The following is a 25,113-nucleotide window of genomic DNA, read 5'->3' as shown; positions in this document are numbered from 1 at the left end:
CCAGCCAGCCTGTCACTGAAGGTGAGACAGAGCAAGCCCCCAGGAGGCTTGGAGACTCAAGCGCACCCACTCACCTTTTCCCAGAGGTCTTCTGAAAAGATTTACTCCATCAGACCTGAGAGTCACCCTGACACCCCGGGCACTTCAAGTTCAGAATGCAGGGCCGAGCGGGTGGGTCTTCAGTGAAAGCCGGAGCCCACGGCGCTGGCCGTGCGGACACCCGCCAGCCCGTCAGCAGGCCCGCCATGTGGTGGCGCGAGGTGGCGCCCGGGCCCCCCCGACCCTGACCCAGGGCCCCCTGCACACACACCTGGCAACCGTGGCCTAAGTCCTTCCTCTCCAGGACCTGCGCTGGGACGTCGGGATCAGCTGGGTTGTTCCGACCAAGAGGACCTGGGGGAGGAGAGAGCTGATGGGGTGGAGGGGCCGCGGCCCACGCTCGTCCCGCGTCTCTCCTCGTGAGCCGCGCCCTGCGGCCTGAGCCCCGCCTCCCCGCGCGGCCGAGGGGACACGCGGGGTGACGAGGGCCACGCAGGGCTGCGAGCGCGCGTCATCCGTGGGACGTTCACGCGGGGCCGGGCCCTCTGCCCCGAGACGGGACTGTCCCCACCTTCTTGTCAGGCTCCACCTGTGAGCCCCGCCTCCCACACCTCCGTGCGGCTCGCCAGGCCCCGCGGCGCCCTGTCCGGGGCTCCCTCCGCTTTACTGGGGCTGCTGGTTGGTGCCTTGGCGCTTGTGGGTCAACACTGCCCCGTGAGGGTCTGCCCACCAGCTCCTTTAAAACGCCCCCTTTGCTGCAAACCAGTGGCCGGTGTGGTCTGGACCCGGGAGACACTTTGGAAAGGGCCATCTGCCCACTTCCTGGCGGGCACGAGGCAGGTGTGTTAGGAAAGGTGAGTCGGGGCCAAAGCTGGGGTGGCGGGGGTGCGGGCCCGGGTGGGAGGGAGGCGGGCCTGGAGCCTCCGCGGCCGCCCCGCCCCGCCCCGGGTCCGAGTTCTGCCTGCAAGCACAGGAATGTAACGAAGTGTGAGGCGGCGGGGGACCGGGCGACGGGAGGAGGCCCCGCCGGCTACTTGCCCCCCTGCACCTTCTGGTCGTAGGTGCCCGCATGCTTGTAGCCCGGCACGTAGCCCGACTCGTCCACCAGGTCCACGCGGCCCGCCCTGCCCTTGCCCCTGCCCGACGGGTCGAAGCGCTCCTTGTGGGAGCCCGTGAACTTGGTGGTATCCGTGAGCCGCGACACGGTGGGCGAGGAGATGGCTTTCTGCAAGAGAGCGGGGAACGAGGTCAGGGAAGCCGCCAGGGCGAGTCCAGCCCAGGGGCCCAGACCGTGGACGGGGGCCGCCGGTGCCCGGGAGCCACGCTTCTGCCTCCTTCCCGAGACCCGCGCACCGAACTCACCGTCACCCCCGAGATGATGGGGGCCTTGCCCTCGATGAGCCTGTGCACCTCCCGGACGGCCTCTTCTCCGCTCTTGTCTTTGAATCTCTTCTTGGCCAGCTCCTCCAGTGCTTCCTTGAACTGCTCGAATGAGATGGTCCTGCAGGACTTGCCCCTGCAGGGAGAGGGGGCTCAGGGGGCGCCCACCGGGCCCAGGCACCCCCACGGGGAGGAGGCGCTGAGCAGTCACTGGGCTGGGACCCGCACCCCACCCAGGGCCTCGGTGACATCAGGGGACCCCTCACCCCACCTCTTTCCCACAGCCCAGAGCGAGTCATCCATTAAAACACAGAACGTGCCCTGCCCCGCCCTGGTCTGCGGCGTTACACCCAATAGTCGGCTGCCGTCGGCAATGGCAGCAAATACAAATCGTCCTGGAGTGAAGTTGACAGGAAGCACGTCCTTCATGAACGACTGGACACCAACACATCCTGGTCTGGTGCTAAAGTGGGCGAGCATGTCGCCTTCATCAGAGGGAAAGGGTGAAAAGCACGTCAGATCCCACGGCACAAGGCAGCTGCAGTCCTGGCTGGGGCCACCGGCCTGCGCGGGGTCGCCAGGGGGTGGGGGGCACGGTCCCCACTCGGGGACAGGATTGGGGGCCGCCTCCCCATGGCCAGGGCCTGACCAGCACTGGGCGCGCTGGGGCACAGCCGGGACCCGGGAGCAGCTCCTCATCCGGAGGCATCCCACGGCCGCCCGGGATCTGGTAGGTCATTCTCGCAATTTCTTTCTCCTCCCTCCCTCCCTTTTTGGCTGCGTTGCTTCGCGCGGGCTTTCTCTAGTTGCGGTGGCGAGCGGGGACTACTCTTGGTTGAGGTGCGTGGGCTTCTCACTGCAGTGGCCTCCCCCATTGTGGAGCACGGGCTCCAGGCGCGCAGGCTCAGTAGTTGTGGCGCACAGGCCCAGCTGCTCCGCGGCATGTGGGATCTTCCCAGACCAGGGCTCGAACCCATGTCCCCCGCATCGGCAGGCGGATTCCCAACCACTGCGCCACCAGGGAAGTCCATTCTCGCAATTTCAAAATGGCTCTAGACTGGCTCTTGGTCTCTATGAGTTTTAACTGAAAAGCACTTATGCCACCTTGGATCTTCCCCAGCGAATCCATCCGGTGAGGTTCTCAATGTTCTACAGTAAGAGGAGTGGGGGGAGGTGCCCCGGGGACCAACAGAAAGGCTGCCTGCAGAAGCCAAGGGCTCGAGACAGCGCAGCTGACGGCACCCAGGGGACCGGCTGGAGAGGGGAGGGCAGAGTGGGAGGGGGCTGCCCCCACGTCAGCACCGGCCGCAAAGCCACAGGCACGGCCGCAGAGCGGCCGCAGGACAGTCAGAAACAGGCCACATGTAAGGGTTTTTGACAAGGTTGCAAAAGCCAGTGAATGGAGGTGGAACTGTCCTTTCAGCGGCTGGAGGCTGCGCACAGAGGAGAGGGCCTGGCCTGTGCCCCACGCCGTCTACAAGTTTAACTCAACTGGACCACAGTCCTGCATTTATCACAGACCCCGAACCATCCAGCTTCTGGATAAGCATCCAAATGAAACTCTTCGTGACCTTGGCTTAGGCAAAGATTTTCTCAGGAATGACCCCTAAAAAACAGTCCATAAAAGAAAAACAATGAATTGGACTTGACCAAAAATTTTAAAACCATGCTCTTCAAGAGATACTGTTAAGAGAAGTAAAAGACAAGCCACAGATGGAGAAAATCTGATAAAGGACTTGTATCTGAAACACACAAAGAACTCTTATACCTCAACAACAAGAAAAAACCCAATGTAAAAAGTTGGGCAGGGTTTCCCTGGTGGCGCAGTGGTTGAGAGTCCGCCTGCCGATGCAGGGGACACGGGTTCGTGCCCCGGTCCAGGAAGATCCCACATGCTGCGGAGCGGCTGGGCCCGTGAGCCATGGTCGCTGGGCCTGCGCGTCCGGAGCCTGTGCTCCGCAACGGGAGAGGCCACAGCAGTGAGAGGCCCGTGTACCGCAAGAAAGAAAAAAAAAAAAAGTTGGGCAAATATTTGAACCGGACACTTTGTCAAAGACCTACAAGTGCAAACCAGCCCGTGAAGGACGCTCCACGTCACTGGGCACCAGGGAAATCAGGTTAAACCGGGATGCGGCCCTGCCACACACCCACTGGGACAGCGGAAGTAAGTAAACCAGATAAAAGGACACCACGGTGTGGAAGGGTGCAGGCGGCAGCAACCCCCAGAATGTGGGCCGGCAGCCCATGCACAGCCCCTGACCCCTCCTGGGTCTCACTCGCACGTAAACCTGTGTGTATCACTCTCCTATTCGTGGTTCTGTTCAGTCACCAGAACTCCAACAGCCCAGCGGTAAGCGATAAACATGCCTCAGGACGTCCCCTGCGCATGCCGGGACTCACAGGCACTTGACACGTGAGTCTGAGGACACGGGACGTGCTGACCGGCCACCCCGGGGTCGGGGAGACAGCGGAGGGAGGACACAGCCGCAGGGGCCACGGGGAGGACGACCAAGTCGTGCCGCCAGCGAGGCCATGTGGGCGGGTGGGGAGCGGAGCCCGAGAGGCCTGGACGGCTGTCGGGAGGGGCACCTGGACCGCAGGCCTCATCAGAGCCCCCGTGTCCGGCGGTGGGTTCCACCCCTCAAAGCCTGGCTGCGACACCACAGCGGCTCTGAGGTCCGTGGGCCGGGCTGGGGGGATCCCTTGGCCCAGCTGTCCCGGGCAGCGTGGTCCTGGCCTTGTTGGGGCGGGGAACCTGCCATCCCTGCTGGTCGCTGACCCACGACGGTCGTGGGGCCCCACTTGTTTGTCCTGGGTTGTCCAAGGCGCTCCTGTCTCTATTCACGGACGCCAGGCCTGCCTGCCAGCCTGGTGACCGGCCGCTGGGGCACCAGGCACCACCAGTGTGAGTCACTCGGGCTGGGGGCGGGGCATGGCCGACGGGGCCTCCGTCAGAGGCCGCATTCAGATCGAGTGGACGTGCGGGCCCAGGGCGCTGACCTGCCTGCTCCACCTGGCGGGGCCGGGTGTCCCCACATGTCCCCACCGTGACCGCCAGACAGGGTCTCAGAGCCTGGTCTGGGCTGGCAGGGAGCTTTCCCCAGGGGGCCCCGCGGCCCCCGCTGGGAACAGTCCCTGGGGAGTTCTCGAATGACACTGCCAGCCTCTTCCCTGGAGACACGTGATCACTTTACACGGCTCCGCACACACAGGGAGCCTGTTCTCCCGAGTGCACAGAACCGGAGAGGGTCCCCCCACCAAACCCCCTCCTCCCGGCTCAGCACTGGGGCCAACCAGTGCCCTGCTCAGAAGGCCGTTGTTCTGCTGGAAAGCTGGTCCAGCAGTAATGGGGTCACTGGTCACACACGAGGCCCCATGGGTTGTGCTTCCCAGGCCCTGTGTCCCCAGACCTCCAGGCCAAACGCAGGGCAGGCAGAGGGCTGAGCCCGGCCACTCCCGAAGGTCACCAGGGACACTCGGTGGCCAGGGATCTGGGCGGGGGGGGGGGCAGCACAGCCCTCCGAGGACAGAGGTCTGTGTCTCCAGGGCCAGCGTCATGAAGGCCGCTGGACTTTGGCTAACATGTCCTAGGACGGAGCAAGGGGCCCCCTCTGGACCACAGATAACATGCCACTTGGGGGCTGGAGAAAGCCGACTCCCAGGCTCCCCTGAGCAGCAGAAGCTGGGACCTGGGTGACCCGTCCAGAGAGCAGGAAGTGGGGTCTGGAGGGGAGGCTAAGGCACCAACGAGGGCCAGAGGAGGGAGCCCCCGGGATATTCCCATCAGACCCTGGGCCAGCGGGGCTGTGCGGGTGGCCACGGGAGCGCTGTCTGGAGGACCTGGATGCAGGGTGAGGATGCAGTGTGATGTGGCAGCTGCCCACACGTCTGGTACCAGGCCTTGGGAGCGGGCAGATGCCAGCCCCCTGCTCCTGGGCCCCAGGGACCACGCTGCTGGCAACCTGGAAGGAGGCTGCTCACACCCAGGTCTGGCGGCCTCCAGGCCGGCCGCCTGAAGGGCACCTGTGACCCCGACAGTCAGCTGCCCCCCAAGCAGGGAAGAGCATCCTAAGTTCCTCCCGACCTCGCGAGGGCCTAACGCAGGCTGGAGGCTCAGGGACGGGTTCTGGGGACAGATGCACCTGAGGTCGTTGAAACCACTTCTGGATGTTTGGGGAAGGTCATCAAAAGGCCTGTGTGCACTGGCGTCCAACACCAATATCAGCGGTTTGAGGAGCCAGCATGGACGGACTTGCCCGATTCCTGCCCCCCCAAGCCTTGGCCCTCTGTAGACACGCCAGGCAGGCCCCAAGGAGGCCAGGGCAGAAGCTGCTGGATGCCCTGCACAGCCTCGGGCGGCCAGGAGAGGCCCCCGCGGAGGACACTGTGAGACCCCCAACGCCACAGCTGGAAGCACGTGCTGGGGTCAGGGCCCCGAATGCCACAGCCTCACCCACCAGCCTGCAGGGAGGGGCAGGGCAGGGCAGGGCAGGCCCGGGCGCCAGGCACCGAGCAGGCGCTGGGCCCCGCTGGCGTGTCTGGGACTGCACAGCGCACCCGGCTCTGCCCTGCCCACCGCTCCCGCAGGCATCCCGCGTGGCCTGGGTCTCTGCACCGATGCGCCAAGCTCTGCGCTTCAGACGGTTCCCTCCGCAGCCCGTGCAGCAAGAATGGGCCGCGTCCCCCGCCCCGGCGTGCGTCCTCCTAACCTGCAGCCCAGACAGGGCTCCAGAGTCACGGGCAACGCCACCGTTGGCCAGAAAGCCGGCGAGTGGGGGCCAGGAAGGGCCAGCAGAGCCGCCATCCGCCTCCCCGGCCTTCCCACCTGGGCACACACGCAGGGGACCCTGCGGCCCACGGGCCCCCGGCGGGACTGTTGGGGTGACACTCGTGCTTATGGGAACGGGGTCCTGAGTTAATTCCTTCCGCCCTGGGGCTGGGGGGTGGGGGGGGCGGGCACGGGGCCGGGGGAAGCCCTGGTCCCGGAGACGGCAGTCTTCAGTCGAGGCCTGGGGAAGAGCTGCAAGAACCGTGTTTAAAACTTAACACATAGCAACATCCAAACAAACAAGCGCTGCCATGACGACCGGCCTAAACAGAGGCTGCAGATACCGGGCTGGCGGCAGGGCTGCAGAGTCATGGCAACCGCCCCAAACAGAAACAGCCATCGGCAGTCAGCGACCCGTGTGGTTCCGCGCCCACGGCTCCCGCGAGCTGCGGCGCTTCTGCCACGGCTGCCACCTGGAGCGGCCGCGGTCCCACGACCCGCACGCCGGGACGCGCGCGTCCCCACCGCGCCCCACACTCCTCAGACCTGGTCCCCCAGGTGTGGCTCCCAGCCTGTCCTGCAGGACCCCACGACCCGACTCAGGGCACCACCCCCCCAGGACCCCCCAGGGAGCACTGTCTCCCTCTCCGTTCCCAAGGGCAAGGTCCCCCGCTGCACAGCTGGGAGGTCTGGGGGACCCTCCCCCAGAACAGGCTCTCCCAAGTGGGACACAGGTCACAGGGACCCCACAGGGAGTTCAGGTCCAGGAGGGCAGAGGGGGAGTAGCCACAGACTGGTCTTGACCGTGTCTTGACCACGACCCCTCGCCGGACCGGGGCTGCAGCCGCCCACTTCCCGCGACGAGCCGAGGCAGAGACCCTGGGGCCCAGAGCAGCCAGGCTCTGAGGTGGGGCCCCCGCAGTGCCTGGGCGCCAGGGGCCAAGCCTCCTCCCTGAGTGTCTGAGCAGTGTCCTGCCCTCCAGAGCGGGACGGGGACCAGATGGGGCTCCCTTTCCCAGGGGGCACAAGGGCCCGTGTGCCTCCACTGCCCGTGCCTCCTGCACACGCGGTCTCCAAGGCCTGTCCAGGGCATCTGTCCTCCGGGTGAGCCGTGACCAGCAGAGTGGAGACCTGAGTTCTACACGTGTGGGCATGCACGTGCGCGTGTGTGCGTGTCTGTGTGATGCCTCGGAGATGCTGTTGCTGTCCTCAAGGTGTGGTCCCGGGGTGTGAAGGGCGGGAGAAGGGGGAGGGGGCCTATCGACGCCCGGACCACACGCCCGAGCCCGTGTGCACACGCGTGCAGACACACACACGGACAAGCACACGGCGCCCACCGTTCGTCATCCCCGCTCTTCTTCACACGCGAACGTCCCCCAGAGCTGAGGGGAGCGGCGCCACAGACGCCCACCTCCCGGACTCGTGCCCCCGGCCCCCAGCAGCCCCCCACGGGCCGGGCTCTGCCACTTGAGACCCCTCAGGCTGCGGCAGGCGGCTGCGGCACGTCCCTGACCTGGGCTCCCGGCCCCACTGGGGCCTGTTCTGGTTCAAACTCCCGGGCATCTTCTTCCGGGCAGGGAGAGTGTCCTGAGGCGTCGCCCTCCTGGCCGCCCGAGAGAACGCAGAGCCCCGCTCCCACCCCCCTGGTCCCAGGCGCACACGTACTTGATCTTGCTGAAGACGATGTCCACATCGGTGACGGTCACGTTCCTGCCGTCGATCACCTGGCAGTCCCTGCACAGCTTGGACCAGTTCTTGCCATGCATCTCCTTCCCGGTGGCCCTGGTGTCCCCGTGCACCGCAAACCTCCGGAAGGCCTCCTCCAGGGCGCTGAGCTCCGGGCCCGCGGCGGCCGCGCCCTCGCTGGCGCCCTCCGACTCCAGTGACAGCCTCTTGGCTGTCCTGTCCTTTGCGGGGTCCCCTGGGGACTTGGGGGGCGTCTTGTTGGCGGGCTTGGGGGGCTTGGGCCTGCTGTCAGCCATGCTACTGGGAGGAAGCAACAAGAGGTCACCTGCTTTTGCGGGCAGATGCCCAAGGCCCCCGCTGCCCGCGGACAGGGGCTGTGGCCCGCCAGCAACTGTGCGACCCCGGGACAAAGTGTCCATCTGCTGCAGAACACGGCGAGGCCCCTCCAGCCCTGGCGCCCTGGCCGCCAAGTCCCCGACAGTCAAAGCCTCCAGCACGGTGGGGCACGAGCCAGCCTCCTGGGGGACTCAGGACCCTCCTGCTCTGGGGGCTCCCTGAGTGACACCTTCCCGGGCATCAGTGGGGTGACACCATCCTCGGGGAAGGGATCCAGAACCGGTCACGCTGCTGCGCCCACCTCAGGGCCCAGTCTGCTGACTAGGGTCCAGCGGGCCGAACAGACCGCTAGTAGAAGAGGGAAGCCCCAGGCGAGAGCAGGGGTCTGTGGAGACTCCGAGGGCCGAGCGGGGCTGCGGCCTGCGCCCAGGGTAGGGGGGGCTCACGTTGGGGGGTGGCTGATGGCGTCAGGAGCCCAGTGAATGCCCAAAGCTGGGCCCGGGTCCCCATGGGGCTGAGAAGACACCTCCACCTCCAGCAGCTCTGGGGAGCCGGGAGCTCAGCACCAATGCCCACCCCCAGAGTCACGGCTAGTGGTCAGCGGGGGGCAGTAGGCAACCTGGCATTGTGGGGGTCCCGAGCAGGGCCCTGCTGAACTCAGGACCTACAAGTTCCCCAAACAGAAAAGGCAGTGCAGCTCAAGAAGGCACAGTGGCTGGTGAGGATGGTCCAGGACACCAGGGGCTCAGGGCAGGGTGGACATGACTGGGGATGTGGTGATGAGCCCCAGGACCCAGCTCTCCGTCCTGGGCTCCACGTTTGTAGCTTAATAAAGTAACTTGAAAATTACTTTAACAAAACTAACAGGAGTGAGACCCTACATGCAGATGGGAAGCTCTCCAAGGTGACTTCCTGCTGTGGGGAGAAGCAGGACGGTGCGGGGAGCAGAAACGACACAGCCGGTGTTGGAGCCATCGAGGACAAACGGCATCCACGTGTGGGCTGCGCCCCGTGGCCAGGCGTCGCTGTGGCCGGCCGTGGACGTGGCAAACAGGAGGCCCGGCTCCCTCCACGTGAGGCTTGTCAGCCGCTGGTCCACGGGGTGGGGCCCGGGCCAGGGGTAGGAGGAACGGGGGTGGGCAGGTGAGGTGGAGAGAACACTGTGTGAGTGTCCCCTGGCCAGGCCCTGCTGAGGCACGGCTGACCCCGCGGGCTCCGGAGCTGGGAGCTGATGAGGGTTCACGGTGGGTGTGGGGATGGACGGCATGACCGGATTTGCATTTTCAAATGAGGGTGTGGAGAGGGCAAGGCAGCTGCCAGGTGGACTCACAGACCAGAGTGGAAGGAGATGCAGGACGAGCGGACCTGGGGAAGCCGGCCCCAGAGTGTCCACCAGGCTCCAGGGACCACCCACCATGGGGGCCCAGCTGTCTTCAGACACCACGTGACCCCCTGGCCCACCAGCCCCTCACAGGCTGTCCGCGCCCCAAAAAGGTGCCACGAGGCCTGTGTCTCCAGAATGATTCTCCCGGGCAACGCCCTTAAGACGTGACTATCTGAAGCAAAACCTGTAGAAAAGGTGACCCAGGACAGACCCTTATCTGCCACAGTCACAGCTTCTGCGTGACATCAGCACACAGTGCCCCCAGCCAGGAGGGCTGGGAATCCATGTTAGCAATGTGCCTGCAACAGGACCAGGTGTGCCTGTGAGATGGGCCAGGTGTGCATGTGAGCTGAGCCAGGTGTGCCTGTGAGATGGGGCAGGTGTGCCTGTGAGATGGGCCAGGTGTGCCAGTGAGCTGGGCCAGGTGTGCCTGTGAGCTGGGCCAGGTGTGCCTGTGAGCTGAGCCAGGTGTGCCTGTGAGATGGGGCAGGTGTGCCTGTGAGCTGTGCCAGGTGTGCCTGTGAGCTGAGCCAGGTGTGCCTGTGAGCTGTGCCAGGTGTGCCTGTGAGCTGAGCCAGGTGTGCCTGTGAGATGGGGCAGGTGTGCATGTGAGCTGTGCCAGGTGTGCCTGTGAGCTGAGCCAGGTGTGCCTGTGAGATGGAGCAGGTGTGTACGTGAGCTGAGCCAGGTTGACTGTGAGCTGGGCCAGGTGTGCCTGTGAGCTGGGCCAGGTGTGCCTTTGACATGGGCCAGGTGTGCATGTGAGATGGGCCAGGTGTGCCTGTGAGCTGGGCCAGGTGTGCCGGTGGGCTGGGCCAGGTATGCCTTTGAGATGGGCCAGGTGTGCATGTGAGATGGGCCAGGTGTGTCTGTGAGCTGGGCCAGGTGTGCCTGTGAGATGGGCCAGGTGTGTACGTGAGCTGAGCCAGGTGTGCCTGTGAGCTGGGCCAGGTGTGCCTGTGAGCTGGGCCAGGTGTGCCTTTGAGATGGGCCAGGTGTGCATGTGAGATGGGCCAGGTGTGTCTGTGAGCTGGGCCAGGTGTGCCTGTGAGATGGGCCAGGTGTGTCTGTGAGCTGAGCCAGGTGTGCCTGTGAGATGGGCCAGGTGTGTCTGTGAGCTGAGCCAGGTGTGCATGTGAGCTGAGCCAGGTGTGCCTGTGAGCAGGGCCAGGTGTGCATGTGAGCTGGGCCAGGTGTGCCTGTGAGATGGGCCAGGTGTGTCTGTGAGCTGAGCCAGGTGTGCATGTGAGCTGAGCCAGGTGTGCATGTGAGCAGGGCCAGGTGTGCATGTGAGCTGAGCCACGTGTAAATGTGAGCTGGGCCAGGTGTGCATGTGAGCAGGGCCAGGTGTGCATGTGAGCTGAGCCAGGTGTGCATGTGAGCTGAGCCACGTGTAAATGTGAGCTGGGCCAGGTGTGCATGTGAGCAGGGCCAAGGGTGCATGTGAGTTGAGCCAGGTGTGCATGTGAGCTGAGCCAGGTGTGCATGTGAGCTGAGCCAGGTGTAAATGTGAGCTGGGCCAGGTGTGCATGTGAGCTGGGCCAGGTGTGCATGTGAGCAGGGCCACGTGTAAATGTGAGCTGGGCCACGTGTGCATGTGAGCTGGGCCACGTGTGCATGTGAGCTGAGCCACGTGTAAATGTGAGCTGGGGCAGGTGTGCCTGTGAGCTGGGCCAAGTGTGCATGTGAGCTGAGCCACGTGTAAATGTGAGCTGGGGCAGGTGTGCCTGTGAGCTGGGCCAAGTGTGCATGTGAGCTGGGCCAGGTGTGCATGTGAGCTGGGCCAGGTGTGCATGTGAGCAGGGCCACGTGTAAATGTGAGCTGGGCCACGTGTGCATGTGAGCTGGGCCACGTGTGCATGTGAGCTGAGCCACGTGTAAATGTGAGCTGGGCCACGTGTGCATGTGAGCTGAGCCACGTGTGCATGTGAGCTGGGCCAAGTGTGCATGTGAGCTGAGCCAGGTGTGCATGTGAGCTGGGCCACGTGTAAATGTGAGCTGGGCCAGGTGTGCATGTGAGCTGAGCCACGTGTGCATGTGAGCTGGGCCAGGTGTGCATGTGAGCTGGGCCAGGTGTGCATGTGAGCTGGGCCACGTGTAAATGTGAGCAGGGCCAAGTGTGCATGGGAGCTGAGCCAGGTGTGCATGTGAGCTGGGCCAGGTGTGCATGTGAGCTGAGCCACGTGTGCATGTGAGCTGGGCCAGGTGTGCATGTGAGCAGGGCCACGTGTAAATGTGAGCTGGGCCAGGTGTGCCTGTGAGCTGGGCCAGGTGTGCATGTGAGCTGGGCCAAGTGTAAATGTGAGCAGGGCCAAGTGTGCATGTGAGCTGGGCCAGGTGTGCATGTGAGCTGGGCCACGTGTACATGTGAGCTGGGCCACGTGTGCCTGTGAGCTGGGCCACGTGTGCATGTGAGCTGGGCCACATGTGCATGTGAGCTGGGCCACGTGTAAATGTGAGCAGGGCCAAGTGTGCATGTGAGCTGGGCCAAGTGTGCATGTGAGCTGGGCCAAGTGTGCATGTGAGCTGGGCCAGGTGTGCATGTGAGCTGGGCCAGGTGTACATGTGAGCTGGGCCAGGTGTGCATGTGAGCTGAGCCAGGTGTGCATGTGAGCTGGGCCAGGTGTGCATGTGAGCTGGGCCACGTGTGCCTGTGAGCTGGGCCACGTGTGCATGTGAGCTGGGCCACGTGTTGTTTTAAAGGCAACAGCAGCTCCGCCTCCCCTGGCTCCCCCTCCTCGAGCAGAACACAGGTGTGCACTGAGACCACAGGTGGAGTGTGTGTTCCTGCTCCCGCAGGTGTGAACGCACCTCCACCCCCGGGCCCCCCAGACCAACTCTCAGCCTCTCGTTCCCAATGCCCCTCCTCACGCTGCCCATATGTACACCCTACCTGCAGGCACTTCCTGCATCGGACCAGGCCTCAAGCATCTTGCCCCTTGGGATCCAGGTGCCTTCCAGCCCCCGGGGCCCATTCCACCTCCCTGGTCCTCTGGGCCCGAAGCCCCAGGCGGGTGTTGAGTGCACCAGGATGGCCAAGGCTCGCTGGAGGGCGGCCTGGGAAAGCTGCCGGCCCTCGGGTGGGGGGTCTGGGGGGGCGTGCTTCTGGGGGCAGGATGCGGGCCAGGGGATGCGCATGTCTGGGGGCTGGGACCCGCACAGGGGACTCCCCGCCTCCCAGGCCCTGCGGGGGCGCTGCTCAGGCCTCAGGCCCCGTCCCGCCGGCCTCCTTGACGCCAAACCTCCCGGAACTCGGAACCCGGCTCCACCTCACGCCGAGCGAGCTGGGCCGGCGGGAAACTGACCCGGGGGAAACTCGGGTCACGGCGCCCGAACCCCACCACGGGCTCTGCCGGGTCACCGGGCATCGCACCCCAAGTCCGGAACCTCCCCGCAACACATCAGCCCCACTGGCGAGCCCCCTACTTGAAGGGTCGGAGAGCCGGGGGATCCAGAGGCCTCAGCGCTCTGTGGCCGCCGGGATGCCCTGGGGGTGTCGCTGACGACGCGCTAGAGCTCGACTGGGGTTCTTGTCCCCGACCTCGTCCTAGAGGCTGCTCGGGACCGGGAGACCGGCCCGCAGGTGGGAAAGGGCTCCCGGGACAGCGGACGCCAGAAGGAACCTTCTGGAGGCACGAGCCGCGGTGGGAGCCCTGGGCTCTCGAGCTCCTGGTCCTCGGCCCCGTCGGCCCACCCCACGTGCCACCCTCCTGCGTTCTCAGGGCCGGCGTGGTGCCAGCACCCTCCAGATGTCTACAGCAAGCCGGGCCCAGGGGCGGCACCCTCCACCAGGGCCGAGAGCCCAAGTCCCTGGGCCGTGGCTGCGCCCGCTGATGTGCCCCCGAGGCCCGGGGTCCAGCTGAGACCCTGCTTCTGCGCAAGAACCGCACGGGCCCTGGAAATGCCAGGTTCCCGAGCATCTGACAAACTAGCCCTCCTTGGACCTCGACGGAGCTCCTGACGCCCACCGGGCTGACAGTCTGCTGAGCGCACCTGACCTCGGCCGTGCAGGGGCCTGGGCACAGAACGCCCCTCGCCGGATGCCGCTGGACGCGCAGAGGCAACCCAGAGGCTCTGTGCCAAGTGCGGGAAGGAGAGGAGGAGAGAGTGCAGGGCAAGCAGGCGCCTCCCAGGGCAGCCCAGCCCCTTTGGACGGCTCAGCCCACCGGGCCCAGTCCCAGGACTGATGGCGCACGGAGGGGGCGAGGGAATAACAGCAGCAGCCCCCAAATAAGTCCCAAGTTGCTCCGGGGCCGCACAGGAGGCCAGGGCGCCTGGTCAGCTGGTCCCGGGGAGAACCTCCTTGACCCCTGCCGGGTGGGCGCGCTGTACCCGTGCAGCCAAGATGAGGTGGGCGGGTGAGGGTTAGGACAGAAAATGCAAAAGACCAAGCGGCCAGAAGCCGGGGGATGGATGCCGTCGCCTCCCCCTGCTCCCCTCTGTCCACCAGGGCTTAGGCCCCCAGGGTCGGGGTCCAGCTTCGCCCTCGGTGCAGCCCCTGGAAGAGGCACAGCCTCCGAGGGAACAGCCCGAGGGGAACAGAGGCGTCGGGGCTGCGCACCGTCTGGGCCGCCGGCCCGCAGCTCTGGCTCTTTCTTTCAGAGTCCACTGGAACACGACACAGCCCTTTGGCAACTGTCCACATTTTAGTCATAATACGGCCACCACAGCTCGGCTGCCCGACACTCGATGTGAATGACCACTCGTCCCAGGCAGCGGGGCCTCCCAGGCGGGCACAAAGCGGCCTCTGAGTGCCTGCCCCGCAGAGCAGACGGTCCCGGAGCCTCAGGCGTGGACGCAGCCCTGCCGGCTCGGCGCTGCCTTCCACGGTCCCTGCAGGGGCCCCGACAGCACGGGGCGAGCGGCCGCACCGTCCGAGCAGGATGCCACTCAGGTCCCGGGTCACATGCTTCAGGCCGTAGGCCCGGAAAGGCCCGTGGGGTTGGGACCTCCTGCACTGAGGCTAGGCCATCCCTCGGGGCAGCCTGGGAACCACAGTCACAGCCACACTGTCCCCTGCGCCCAAGTCAAACGCGGTTTCTCTGGGACGAGAGGGAAGAAGGTGGGTGGCTGAGCGGGCGCCTTCCTGGGGGCCGTGGCCATCTTGCGGGAGCCGCACCCGCGGGCCTGGGGGCTCCTGCTGGTCGGGCTGGCGGGGGAGGGGACGGGGGCGGGGGGGAGGAAGGGGCCAGGACAGGTTTGCCACCCCTGCCCCTCAGAAGAACTGATGCGGACAGCAGGAGCTTCTCTGGGTCACCACGAAGCTGGGGCTTTTTGGGGGACTCACTCCGTTGGGACCCCTTGGCCTCCCAGGAACCATGTCCTGGGCCTCAGTCCCCCGGTCCCAGAGCCGGTCTCTACTGTTTGTCAGCAAGTTTCTTACAAAATCCAAGAACACGGCATCTGCAGCCAACCTGCGGTCGGGCGGACCCTGTGCAGGGCACGTGTAGTGGGTGAATGGTGTTCCCGAGCCAGGTGTGTCCACGTCCTCGCAAGGTGGAGGAGCCTCGTTTGGAAGAAGGGTCTCTGCAGACGTCATCAAGCTAAGGATCTCGAGATGGGTCCACTCTGGACCAGGGTGGCCCTAAGTCCATTGACAGGTGTCCTTACAAGGGACGGAAGAGGAGACACACAGACAGAGAAGCCACGTGAAGACGGAGGCCAAGACGGGAGGGACGTCGCCATAAGCCCAGGGATGCCCGGAGCCCCGGGAGCTGGAAGAGGCAGGAGGGACCCTCCCTGGTGCCTCTGGAGGGAGCACGGCCCTGCGACACCTCAATCTCGGACTGGGAGTCTGGCCTCAGAACTGGGAGAGGACATATTTCTGTAGTTTTCAGTCAAAAGTCTGTGGTCCTTTGTCACAGCGGCCGCAGGACCCGCACACAGCAGGGACACCAGAAGGGGGTCCCTGCCCCGGAGAAAAGCGCCTGCAAAGGCCCAGAGGAGTGAAGCCTGGGCGGCGGCACAGAACCCAGGGGCGATAGCGGGCAGAGGCCCCTCCCCGCAGACGGGGTCCGGCCTCGAGTTGGCGTGCACGTGAGACCCGCAACAGGAAGTCTGTTAGCTCCAGGAACGTGGAGCTGCCCGCGGATGGCCTGGCCTCTCCCCGACGGCAGGCGCCCTGCGGTCACCACGTGCCCGCACGGCAGGTCCTGGGGCCAGGCCTCTCAGGCCGCCCGAGACCCCATGGAGCCCACAGCGTGGGGGGCAGGCCGGGGCCCGGGGAAGCCAACCGCAGGGCCAGGAAGAGCAGAGGGGCCTGCGGGGAAGGGCCGCTGCCTGGGTCTGACGGCTGGCAGGTGGGCGGCAGTGTCGCCTGCAGGCCGCAAAGCCTCTCCTGGCCCCAAGCAGCCGAAGAGGAGATCAGCCGGCGCAGGTGTGAAGCGCAAAGCCGGAGGCAGCCCGAGGGTCTCCGCAGTGGTCTGCAGCCCAGCCCTCACTCCCCACCCACCCCGTGCCAGACAGCTGGGAGGCTTCCCACCAACCACGGGGACTGAAAAGCCCCAGGCCCCCCACCCGGGAGGGCAGGGCACCCTGAACAGACCAGCCCTGCCCTGGGGGTGGGCGGACGGGCGCCTGGGAGTCAGGGGCGGTCAGGCCGGCTCCCCTCTACCCCCAGCGTGGATGCGGGGATCTGGAGCGCTGGTGCCCCAAACAGCGGCAGGACACACACAAGCACTCCTGAGGAGGAGACGACCGTTGGAGACGGAAAAACACAATATCCACATATGATGATAAAAAAAATAACCAGGCCCAAGAGGGGGAACAAGTGCCAAGAACTTGCAGAAACAACAGGAAGCAGAAACGACGAGAGGCTCCAGTTACTGGAGCTGGATCAGACATTGAGTTTAAAGTAACTACGTGCACCGTGTGCAGAGAAGAAATGGGCAGTGCGCGCCGTGTGCAAAGAAGAAAAAGAACAAGGTGAGGAATTCCAGCCAAGAATGGGGCCTGTAAGAATGCAGGTAGCAGATCTGAAAAAAGAACACCTTGGAAATTCTAACCGTAAAACAAACACACAATAACTAAAATTCAGAACTCAGTGGATGGGATTCACAGCAGAGCAGGTTAAAGAACTCGTGGATCAGAAATACCCAAAAGAAAACAGCTAGACATGGCGGAAACGTGTGTGTGTGCACACATGTACATACACATGTGCATGTGTATGGTGTACACACATAGGAAAATGGTATGTGGGTACACCATCATATGTGAGGTAAGCTGCCATCCAGGAAGTTAGGAAAAAAACCTCAGCAAATTAAGGACAAAGGTGTTAGAAACAATGAAGATAAAAGTAAAAATTAATAAAGTAGAAAACAAATCTATAATACAGAGGACCAACGACATCAAAACTTAATGCCTTGAAAACACTGATAAAATTGATAAATACTGGGGACGCTAATCAAGTAAAAAAAAGAGAAGGTCAAAATATCCCATATCAGATGGAAAATGAGGACATCCCTACAAGCTCGACAGATATTAAGGGATTAAAATATAATAAGAGAATATTATAAACAATTTTGGACCAACATGTTTGATAATTTAAATGAAACAGACAAATTCCTAAAAACAAAACAAAAGCCATTTTACCAAACAGTAACAAGAAGAAATATATTCTTATCATTGCTCTTGTATCTATTATTAATTCTTATAATTATTGAGGATTTGAATTCTTATTTAAAACCTTCTCACAAAGAAAACCCCAGGCCTGGATGACTTTACCAGCAGATTCTTCCTTATACTGAAAGAAGAAATACTGTCAGTCTTACACAAATTCTTCCAGAGAAGAGTAAAAGATGAAACACCCCACCCGACTCATTCTGGCTAAAATAATCCTGGTACCAAAACCTGATAAGGGCGTTACAAGAAAAGAAAAATGGATGCCAATCTCACTTACAAACACAGATACAAAAACCCTAAACAAAATATTAACAAACTGAATCCAGTAATAGATAAAAAGGATCAATACCTTACAATCAAGTTTGGTTTATGCCAGGAGTGCAAGGTTCATTTAACATTAACTTAATATAATTCACCACATAACACAACACAGAACCAAAATCATATTATCATCTTAATAAATGCAGCCAAAGCACTTGATGGATTTCAGCATTTATTCACCGTAAAAATTCTGAGCAAATTAGAAAAGGAAATAAATTCCTTAATTTGATAATGGGTACCTACAAAAAGCTACAAAATCATCACACTTTGAATATTGAAAAATTTTCCTTTCAAACTGGAGTAAGAGAAAGACGCTTGCCTATCACCACTTCTACTCACTGTGTCAGTGTGGTAAGATACGGAAAGGAAATAAATATATAAACGTAGAAAGGAAGAAATAAAACTGGCATTATTTGCAGTTTCTATGACTGTGTACACACAAAATCCAAAGGGATCCCAGGAAAACTATTAGAATCAACGTGAGTTTAGCAAGGTTTCTGGATACATGGTCAACATACAAAAATCTATTTCCATGTAGCAGCAAAACCAGACAATAAAAGGTATTTAGAAATATACCATTTAAAAAAAAGTGAGGAAATATGAATTACCTAGGAATACATTTAACAAAAGATGTGTAAGACCGTCCACACAGAGACTATGAAGCATCATTGAAAGAACAGTGATATTATGAACATGGGTTAAGTCTGAAATACAAAGAGGTCAATTGTCCCTAAATTCATCCACAGTTTTAATTTAATCCAAATAAAAATTCTAACACTTTTTATGTCTGGGTAGTGAGACAAGCTGACTGTAAAATATACACAAAAAGGCAAAAAACCATGAATTAACCAGCGATCTTGAAGGGAGAACAGGTGGAGGGTTTGCCCAGCGGTTTCGAGACTTGATGGAAAGTTCTGGAAATGAAGCCAGTGTGGTGTGTGGTCTTGGTACAAGGACAGAAAATAAACCACTGGGCAGAAGAGAGCCTCCAATCCACCCGCACAGGTGCAGAGACAGTGTGGACAACAAAGGAAAAGCGGGGAAGAAAACTTTTTCAACAAAAGGAGATGGGCTGACTGAACAGACACATGGAGAAAAATGGAAATTAATTCAGGTACAGATTGAAGCAGGAAAGGCAAAATCATTAAGCCTCAGGAAGGGGATGTTTGAGAGTATCTGATGTCCTGGGTGGGAAAGACTCTACACAGGACACAAAAACCACTAACCCTAAAGGAAAAGATTCTTAAATGGCACCAGATTAAAACTCAGAACTTCCATTCATCAGAAGATATCACTAAGGATTGAAAAGACAGCTGTGGGCAGAGAAGGTGTCTCTTACATGCAACACACATTGCCGTCTCCAGAATCTAGAAAGAACCCTGTGGATCAACCAGAAAAAGACAGCTCTAGAGAAACGGGCAAGGGACTCGAGGAGGCCCAGCACATCCAGACACCCAGTCACTGGCGGGGACGCCTGGCTTCGTTACCTTAGCCTGAAACGCAGGCTCTGGCACGCACCCTCCAGAAGGCCACCCGCCAAGAGGCCACTGCGCCCTGCCCACTGCCGGCGGCTGTGGAGCGCGGCCGTCAAGGGGCTTCAACTCCGGGGAGCCGCCGGTACCATCGGCTAAGACGGGGCGCCGAGGGCCCAGCAGAAACATTCGCACGTGTTCTCCGAGGAACACGCAGGGGGGCTCCAGGCAGCCACGCCAGAGAATGGAAATAACCCCAAGGCCCGTGGCCCACACAAGGGATCAGCGGACGGTGAGGGGCTCACGGAACGCAGCAGGCACCGGCTCCACGCGGTACTGCCCGAAACGCGCCAGCATCGCAGAGCACGTGCTGTGAGGCAGGAAGGTTAAACACTAAACCGGAGGGGGGGCGGGAAACAGGCGCAGGGAGTAAAACCACAGCAAAAGCAGAGTCCCTCCCCAGGAACGGGCTGGGGGGCAGCCACAACCCCTGGCAGGAGGAAGAAGGAGCGGCCCGGGACCTCTGGAGGCCTGGGGGCCGAGCAGCCAGCAGGGCCAGGGCCGGGCAGACGAGGCCCAGATGAGCTGCGGGAACCGCCTTCCCAGGAAGGCAGCTTGGTGCTGGGGGCTCCTCCCAGGCTCCGAGGCCCGTGGCCCCCCGCGCCCAGAGGCAGTGGGAGCGTGAGGCCTGAACGAGGCCCCCGGAGGATGCTGGCTTTTGTGACATTCCCGCTGGAGCGAGAGCTTCCCGGGGCTGACCTGGCCGGGCTCACCTGGCACCTGATGTCTGTTGAACAAATGGGTGCAACAGGGTTACAGGATGAGACCTTGGGACTGTGGCCCAAAGAGGGGAGATTGTGCTGGGACAACTGGACATGGGACATGCTGGGGACACAGGGGGACACACGGGGACACTGTTCTGTGGGACACAAGGCGATGGGCAGGAAAGGGCTCCAGGTGTTCTTAACTTTTAGGCTTGAAAAAAGGTAAGGGCCAGTCCTTCCTTTTCACAAATCTAATTAAGAAAAGGAAAAGTGGCCATGAATGTGCTCTCCCGAGGGTAAGCTCACACACACCCCCAGCTAATGGGGGGTCGCAGAAGACACTTGGGTTTGGTACCAAAGTCAGAACACCATCATTTCCTCACACCCTGTGAAAGACTTGTTACATTTCTTCACCAAGGAAGGTCCTACATTTGGACATTTAGACATTAAATTACAATTGAGCTTCACTGCACGTCACTGCACATCCCGTACAGTTAAAGGGGAAATCTGCAAGCGCAAAACAGTCTTGCTTCCCTGTCAGCAAACGAGATTTGGAGACAGCATGCCACGTCCCTGTGGGGAGCGGCCCTTCCCCCATATGCCCTTCTTGGGGGCTGCAGATCACAGAACCCGCACCCTCCCCTGTCACCCCAGCAGGGCCAATCAAAGCCATTTCCAGGAACTGCCATGTGGATGCCACTGAGGACGTTCCCCCTCTGAAGAGACTCTGCTGAGCTGGGACTTGTGGCGGGGATGCTGTGGACTGGGGGTGCCAAGCTTGGGGGTTCCATGGGTTGTGACACCATGGTTACCTCCCCACCCCAAGAGGGGGCTGGTCTCCCGAGGAGGGGCTGAAGAGCGGGGCGCCGGAGACCACGTCTGAGCCCCAGATGCCGCTGGGCACCCCCCAGGCAGCTCCCCACCTTCCTTCCCAGGAAACACCTGCTGCTCAAGCAGCAGGAGTTGGGCGTGTGTCGATTCTCCTGCCTAATCCCAGCATCCGCCTGGTCCAGGGTTTGGGGCTCAGGTGGCCTCTGCACAGTGCCCGGCACCCTCGGTCTGGGGTGGTTTCCAGATGGTGCCAGGCTGGGCCCAGGGCACAGACCTCCCGACCCAGGGAGGCCCTGATACTTCAAGGTGCAGTGGGGGCTGTGCCTCGTGGCCCCAGTGGCCCCGGATGGCGGCTCCTGTACGTGCTCCTCTGGCCTCACAGCAACATCACCAGCTATAAATAGCCCTGGCGCTAAGCCAGCAAGCCTCTCCCTGAGGAAGCTTCTAATTCTCAGCCTCTTCTGCAGGGAGCGGCTCCACTGCCCACCAGCGAGGGAAGCCACGAGGACGCAGCCCCAGAGGACAGTTTGGCTGCTCAAAGATTTCTCTTAATCCTCAATCAGTGACGAGTGATTTTAATTTTCTTCACGAAACTCTCCTGTGATTTGCACATTTCCCACAATGAGCATCTATAACCTTGTATACAGTTAAAACAGCTTATTTATTGCAACTTCAACGGGTTCACGAAGATCAGCCAAACAACACCGAGGAGATAAGAATTCGGCCAACACAGCTCCCACTAATCTCCATCACTTCGTCATTCCAAAAAGATGGAGAAGAATTTTTTAATGTAGTACATAAATTAGGGTACCTTTCTGAGTCACAGATCCTTCTGGAAATCACGAAGGCCCCTTCCCCAGGAAAACACACATACCCTTGTGTGGCACGCATTCTGCAGATGCCCCCAGGCAATTCACCAGCACCCCCTTCCCCCATCACTCATCACTGAGCCCTGGGATTCCAACCACGTGGTGGGAACAGGGGCTGGTACCAGAGAAGGGGTCATGGAGTCCAGTTTAAGGCACTCGCAAGGCGCCTGTCCCATGGCCCCCGCCCCTCCCCCCATTTCCTGCCGGCTCCAAGCTCTCCCTCCCCAGGCCCATTGCTCCATCCCCGGATGTGGTCCTAGGGCACTTGGAGTTCAGGTCAGGGTTTACTGATCACCTCCTAGGCGGCAGGGGCTGGCCCAGGCCCTGGGGAGCACCCCCCCAGCGCACCCTCCCTGAGAGATTGGCCACGGGGAGTCCTGGGAGGTGGTGGCGGGGGGGGGCCGTGGGAGCTAGGTCTTTTATCGTTTATAAACGTCAGATGAATTAGCCAGTAAACACACAGACGGATGACAGCATAGCCAGCTTAGCCTAAAAGGTGTCCCATCATCAGAGCACAAAGCGCCTATCAAAACAGCAGTCACAGGGAGGGTTTTCTTCCCACCTCATTTCAAGGCTTCATTTACATAACTGAAACCGCAGAATAAAGGGTTTCTCTGGATCCTCCTTCAAGGGCGGGGCACTGGTCCCCAGGGGCGTGTGGAAAAAATACACTGGCAGCCAACCTCTTTATCTTGATTGCCGGGTTATGTGCCCACATGCGATAAGAAAACAGAACACCCCTCCGGGGATGCTTCTGGATTTGCAAAGTGTAGGCCTGACCCTCTCACCTGCACCGATATGGCGACGTTAATGCCGGACCGAGGGACGGCCGAGTTCTCGCCAAAGGATCACGTACATTCTCGGCCCCTGGACACAAACGGCCCTTTCTGTGGCCCTGGGGCTCCTTAAATTCGTGCTGTATGACAGTGGCTTCATTTCAAACCCTCTAAGCCCTAATGTCCCGCAGTCTCGCTGGCAGCCGCCACCCCAGGCCTGGGCATGTGAACGGTGTTTATGTAGCAGGACACGGAGAGGGAAGGGGCTGCGAGGGGAGTCCTCTATCGCGTTACGCACCGACACGAAGAAAGGCCGAGGAGCCTCATTTAGGGCCCAATTATAAACCTGCCCTTTGCATCGCCGGTCGCTCCAGCCCGCGCCCCCGCGTCCCCAAACCCGCGCCCGGACGCAGCCACGGGGGCCCGAGCGCCGCGCGGATAGCCGGCAGCTCCGGGGCGCGGGGCGCACGGACGCACTGGGCCTCGGGGAAGGGGCGCGGGCGGGCGCCGGGAATGGGTGGCGCGCCCCGGCCCGCAGGCGCAGGTGGCCCTGCGCGCCGCGCCCCGGGACGGAGCCCCGCTGCCCCTTACCTCGGAGATGCGGCGACTGCAGCGGCGGCGCCTCCGCGACTCGCGCGCGAGCAACCCGGTACCCGGCCTGCGCTCGCGCCGCAGCTCCCAGCCCGCCGGCTCCGCCCCCGGCCTCAGGCCCGCCCCCAGACCCGCCGGCGCGCCCCCTGGCCCCCAGTTTCCGCGCCCGGTCCGCCCCACGCCCTGCCCTCCCCGCGCTCCTATTGGAGGACCCGTCCCAGGACCCGCCCCCAGCCCCCACTGGCCCCCTCTCGGACCCGCCCCCCAGGCCCGCCCCGCACTCTCTTGGCGGCTCCGCCCCGCCCCCTCCCTCCCGGGCTGCCAGGCGCACTGAGGCCGTCCGAGCGCGGACCCTGCCTTACAAGGCGGGTCGGCGCTGGCCCCAGGGCCACACGGCTCCGCGGGGCGGGGTGTCGCCCGTGCGGTCCCACCTGGCCCTCCGGGACCCCGGACGCGGGTCGACGGATGGGCGCGAGGACGGGCCTCCCGGCTGGGTCGGCTGGACGCTGGCCTCTCTGCGGAGACGCTCGGGCCAACGCTGGGGTCCGGGGTGACCGGGCTCGGGCCTCAAGGAGGGGAGCAGGGTGGGGCGGGGAGTGGGGCCGCCCCGCGAGAGTTTGGGGGACAGTGGGAGGGTGAGGCGAGCGCCTGGCTGGGGTGGGCCAGAGGCGGGGAGGCGGCTCCGTGCCGGGCCCTGGGCGCGGTGCGCAGCTGGGACGCCTTCCCGGGGGCGAGCGGCGGCGCCCCAACCCGGGCTCCGACTCCAGCTGGAGGCGGGCCATCTTCCTGCGTCCGACCGGGGCCTCCGCGGGTTACCTGGGTGAAAGCTGCAGACCTCAGAGCCTCTTCCAGGGTCTCTTCGTCTCTCTTCTCGGGACACCTGCTGCTTCCTCTCCACCAGGCCGGCTCTGCGCCAGGAGGGGTGGGTTCGGAGACAGGGCGCGTCCCCGCCTTCACCAGGAGTTTGCTCAGCCGAAGGTTCTGGGGCCGGGGTGACAGGGAGGTTCTAGTCCTGAGACTTGGGGTGCAGGGGTCTCCCTCTCTATCCTCCAGGCCCCCCTCCAGTGGAGCAAGCCGCCCCAAACTGTCCAGATGCCCGGGCTCCAGGGGGAAGCGTGGCCTTTAGTTTCACTGCCGTGGTACCTGGCGCTGGCCAAGGAGCCCACCGCAGGCCCTGTCCTCCCCTCTTGGCTGCAAAGCCCCCACCCTGAGCCTTACACATACACACCTCCATGGCCCATCTGGCCACAGACTTCCCTCCCCCCCCCACCCAGTCTCTGTGCTCGTCCTGGCTGCAGAGACCCCACACCTGACCCCAGGCTCTGCCCAGCTCTCAGGTCTCGTCTGAGTCGGAATTGCGGGCAGCAGCTTCCGACTTCACCTGGGATTCCGGCCGGGCCAGGCAGCAGGGGAAGCCGGGGTGCTGAGCCAGAGAAGGGGTCACAGGTGCTGCTGTCCAACAGACCGCCCGCCCCCGGGAGAGAGGATGCGGTTTTCTCGACCCTTTGGGAACCAGGGACAGGCAGGCTGAGCCCGCCCATCCCCACCGTGGTCCTGGGGTGACGTGCCTTTCTCTCAGCCCCTCTGGTTTCTGCTCCTGCTCAAAACTGGCCGAAGATGGGCTTCTATTTCTCATTTCCCTGAAAAGTTTCACGCTCTGGACACCAGGCAAGTCCAGGATCTTAGAGTCGCAAGGACAGGGAAAGCAGGAGGTCCCCCCGAGGCCCGCTCCTCGTGACCTGCGGTCCTGACTCTTTAGGTTGAAGCTGGGCTGCACCTTCTCTGTCCCACACAGCCCCGAGCACCGCTGAAGTTACTATTAACGATGCAAACGAAAGAACGAAAAACACTACTCGTTATTATGTTCCCGGTATCGTATTAGCCAAAAGGCGAGCATTCGGTCCACTTTCAAAACCTGTGCAAGCGCTGTGGCATAAATGTGCGGGTTTGCCGATGGCAGAACTGCTCTGGGAGGTGAGTGCCAGACTCCGGGGGCAGAAGTGTGTGAGGGACAGAGTCATCCCAGAGGCAGGGCCTGGGGGACGGGGCGGGCTCCCAGCACTCCCACCCCCACGATGGGGTGGCTAGAGCTACAGCCCACGGAGCCACGCCCCACGGCGCAGGCGCCAGAAGCCAGCCAGCGGGGTTGCCGGCTGTACCATTCCTGGAGGCTACCACTGGTCGTCTGTGAATGAGATTGTGCTTTGAGTTCACAGCATAGGGTCAGTCCTGGCCACACTCAAAAAATCGCCTGGAATAGTGACATGGGCTCTTAC

General features: G+C 61.9%; 1 protein-coding gene across 5 annotated transcripts; it reads right to left on the bottom strand.

Moving 5' to 3' along the window:
• Positions 1–392: 392 nt before the first annotated feature.
• Positions 393–24,524, bottom strand: LOC309804561 (tubulin polymerization-promoting protein). Of its 5 annotated transcripts, none has more exons than XM_082621978.1 (4): positions 12,487–15,542; positions 7,853–8,173; positions 1,402–1,555; positions 393–1,264 (listed from the first exon to the last, which is right to left on the bottom strand). In XM_082621978.1, the coding sequence occupies exons 1-4, from the start codon at positions 12,729–12,731 to the stop codon at positions 1,070–1,072; spliced, it is 915 nt and encodes a 304-aa protein (XP_082478104.1). In that variant the 5' UTR covers positions 12,732–15,542; the 3' UTR covers positions 393–1,069. The 5 variants fall into 5 exon arrangements, with proteins under 5 accessions (XP_082478104.1, XP_082478108.1, XP_082478107.1 ...); XM_082621982.1 differs by lacking the exon at positions 12,487–15,542 and adding an exon at positions 23,654–24,524 and having other exon boundaries at positions 396–1,264; XM_082621981.1 differs by lacking the exon at positions 12,487–15,542 and adding an exon at positions 23,654–24,524 and having other exon boundaries at positions 397–1,264; positions 7,853–8,170.
• Between the last annotated feature and the right edge of the window lie 589 nt (positions 24,525–25,113).

The sequence above is a fragment of the Mesoplodon mirus genome, assembly GCF_964341445.2.
Source record: "Mesoplodon mirus genome assembly, chromosome: 5".
NCBI lineage: Eukaryota > Metazoa > Chordata > Mammalia > Artiodactyla > Ziphiidae > Mesoplodon > Mesoplodon mirus.
Note: the sequence above shows the minus strand (reverse complement) of the source record. Positions and strands in the feature narration are given on the sequence as shown.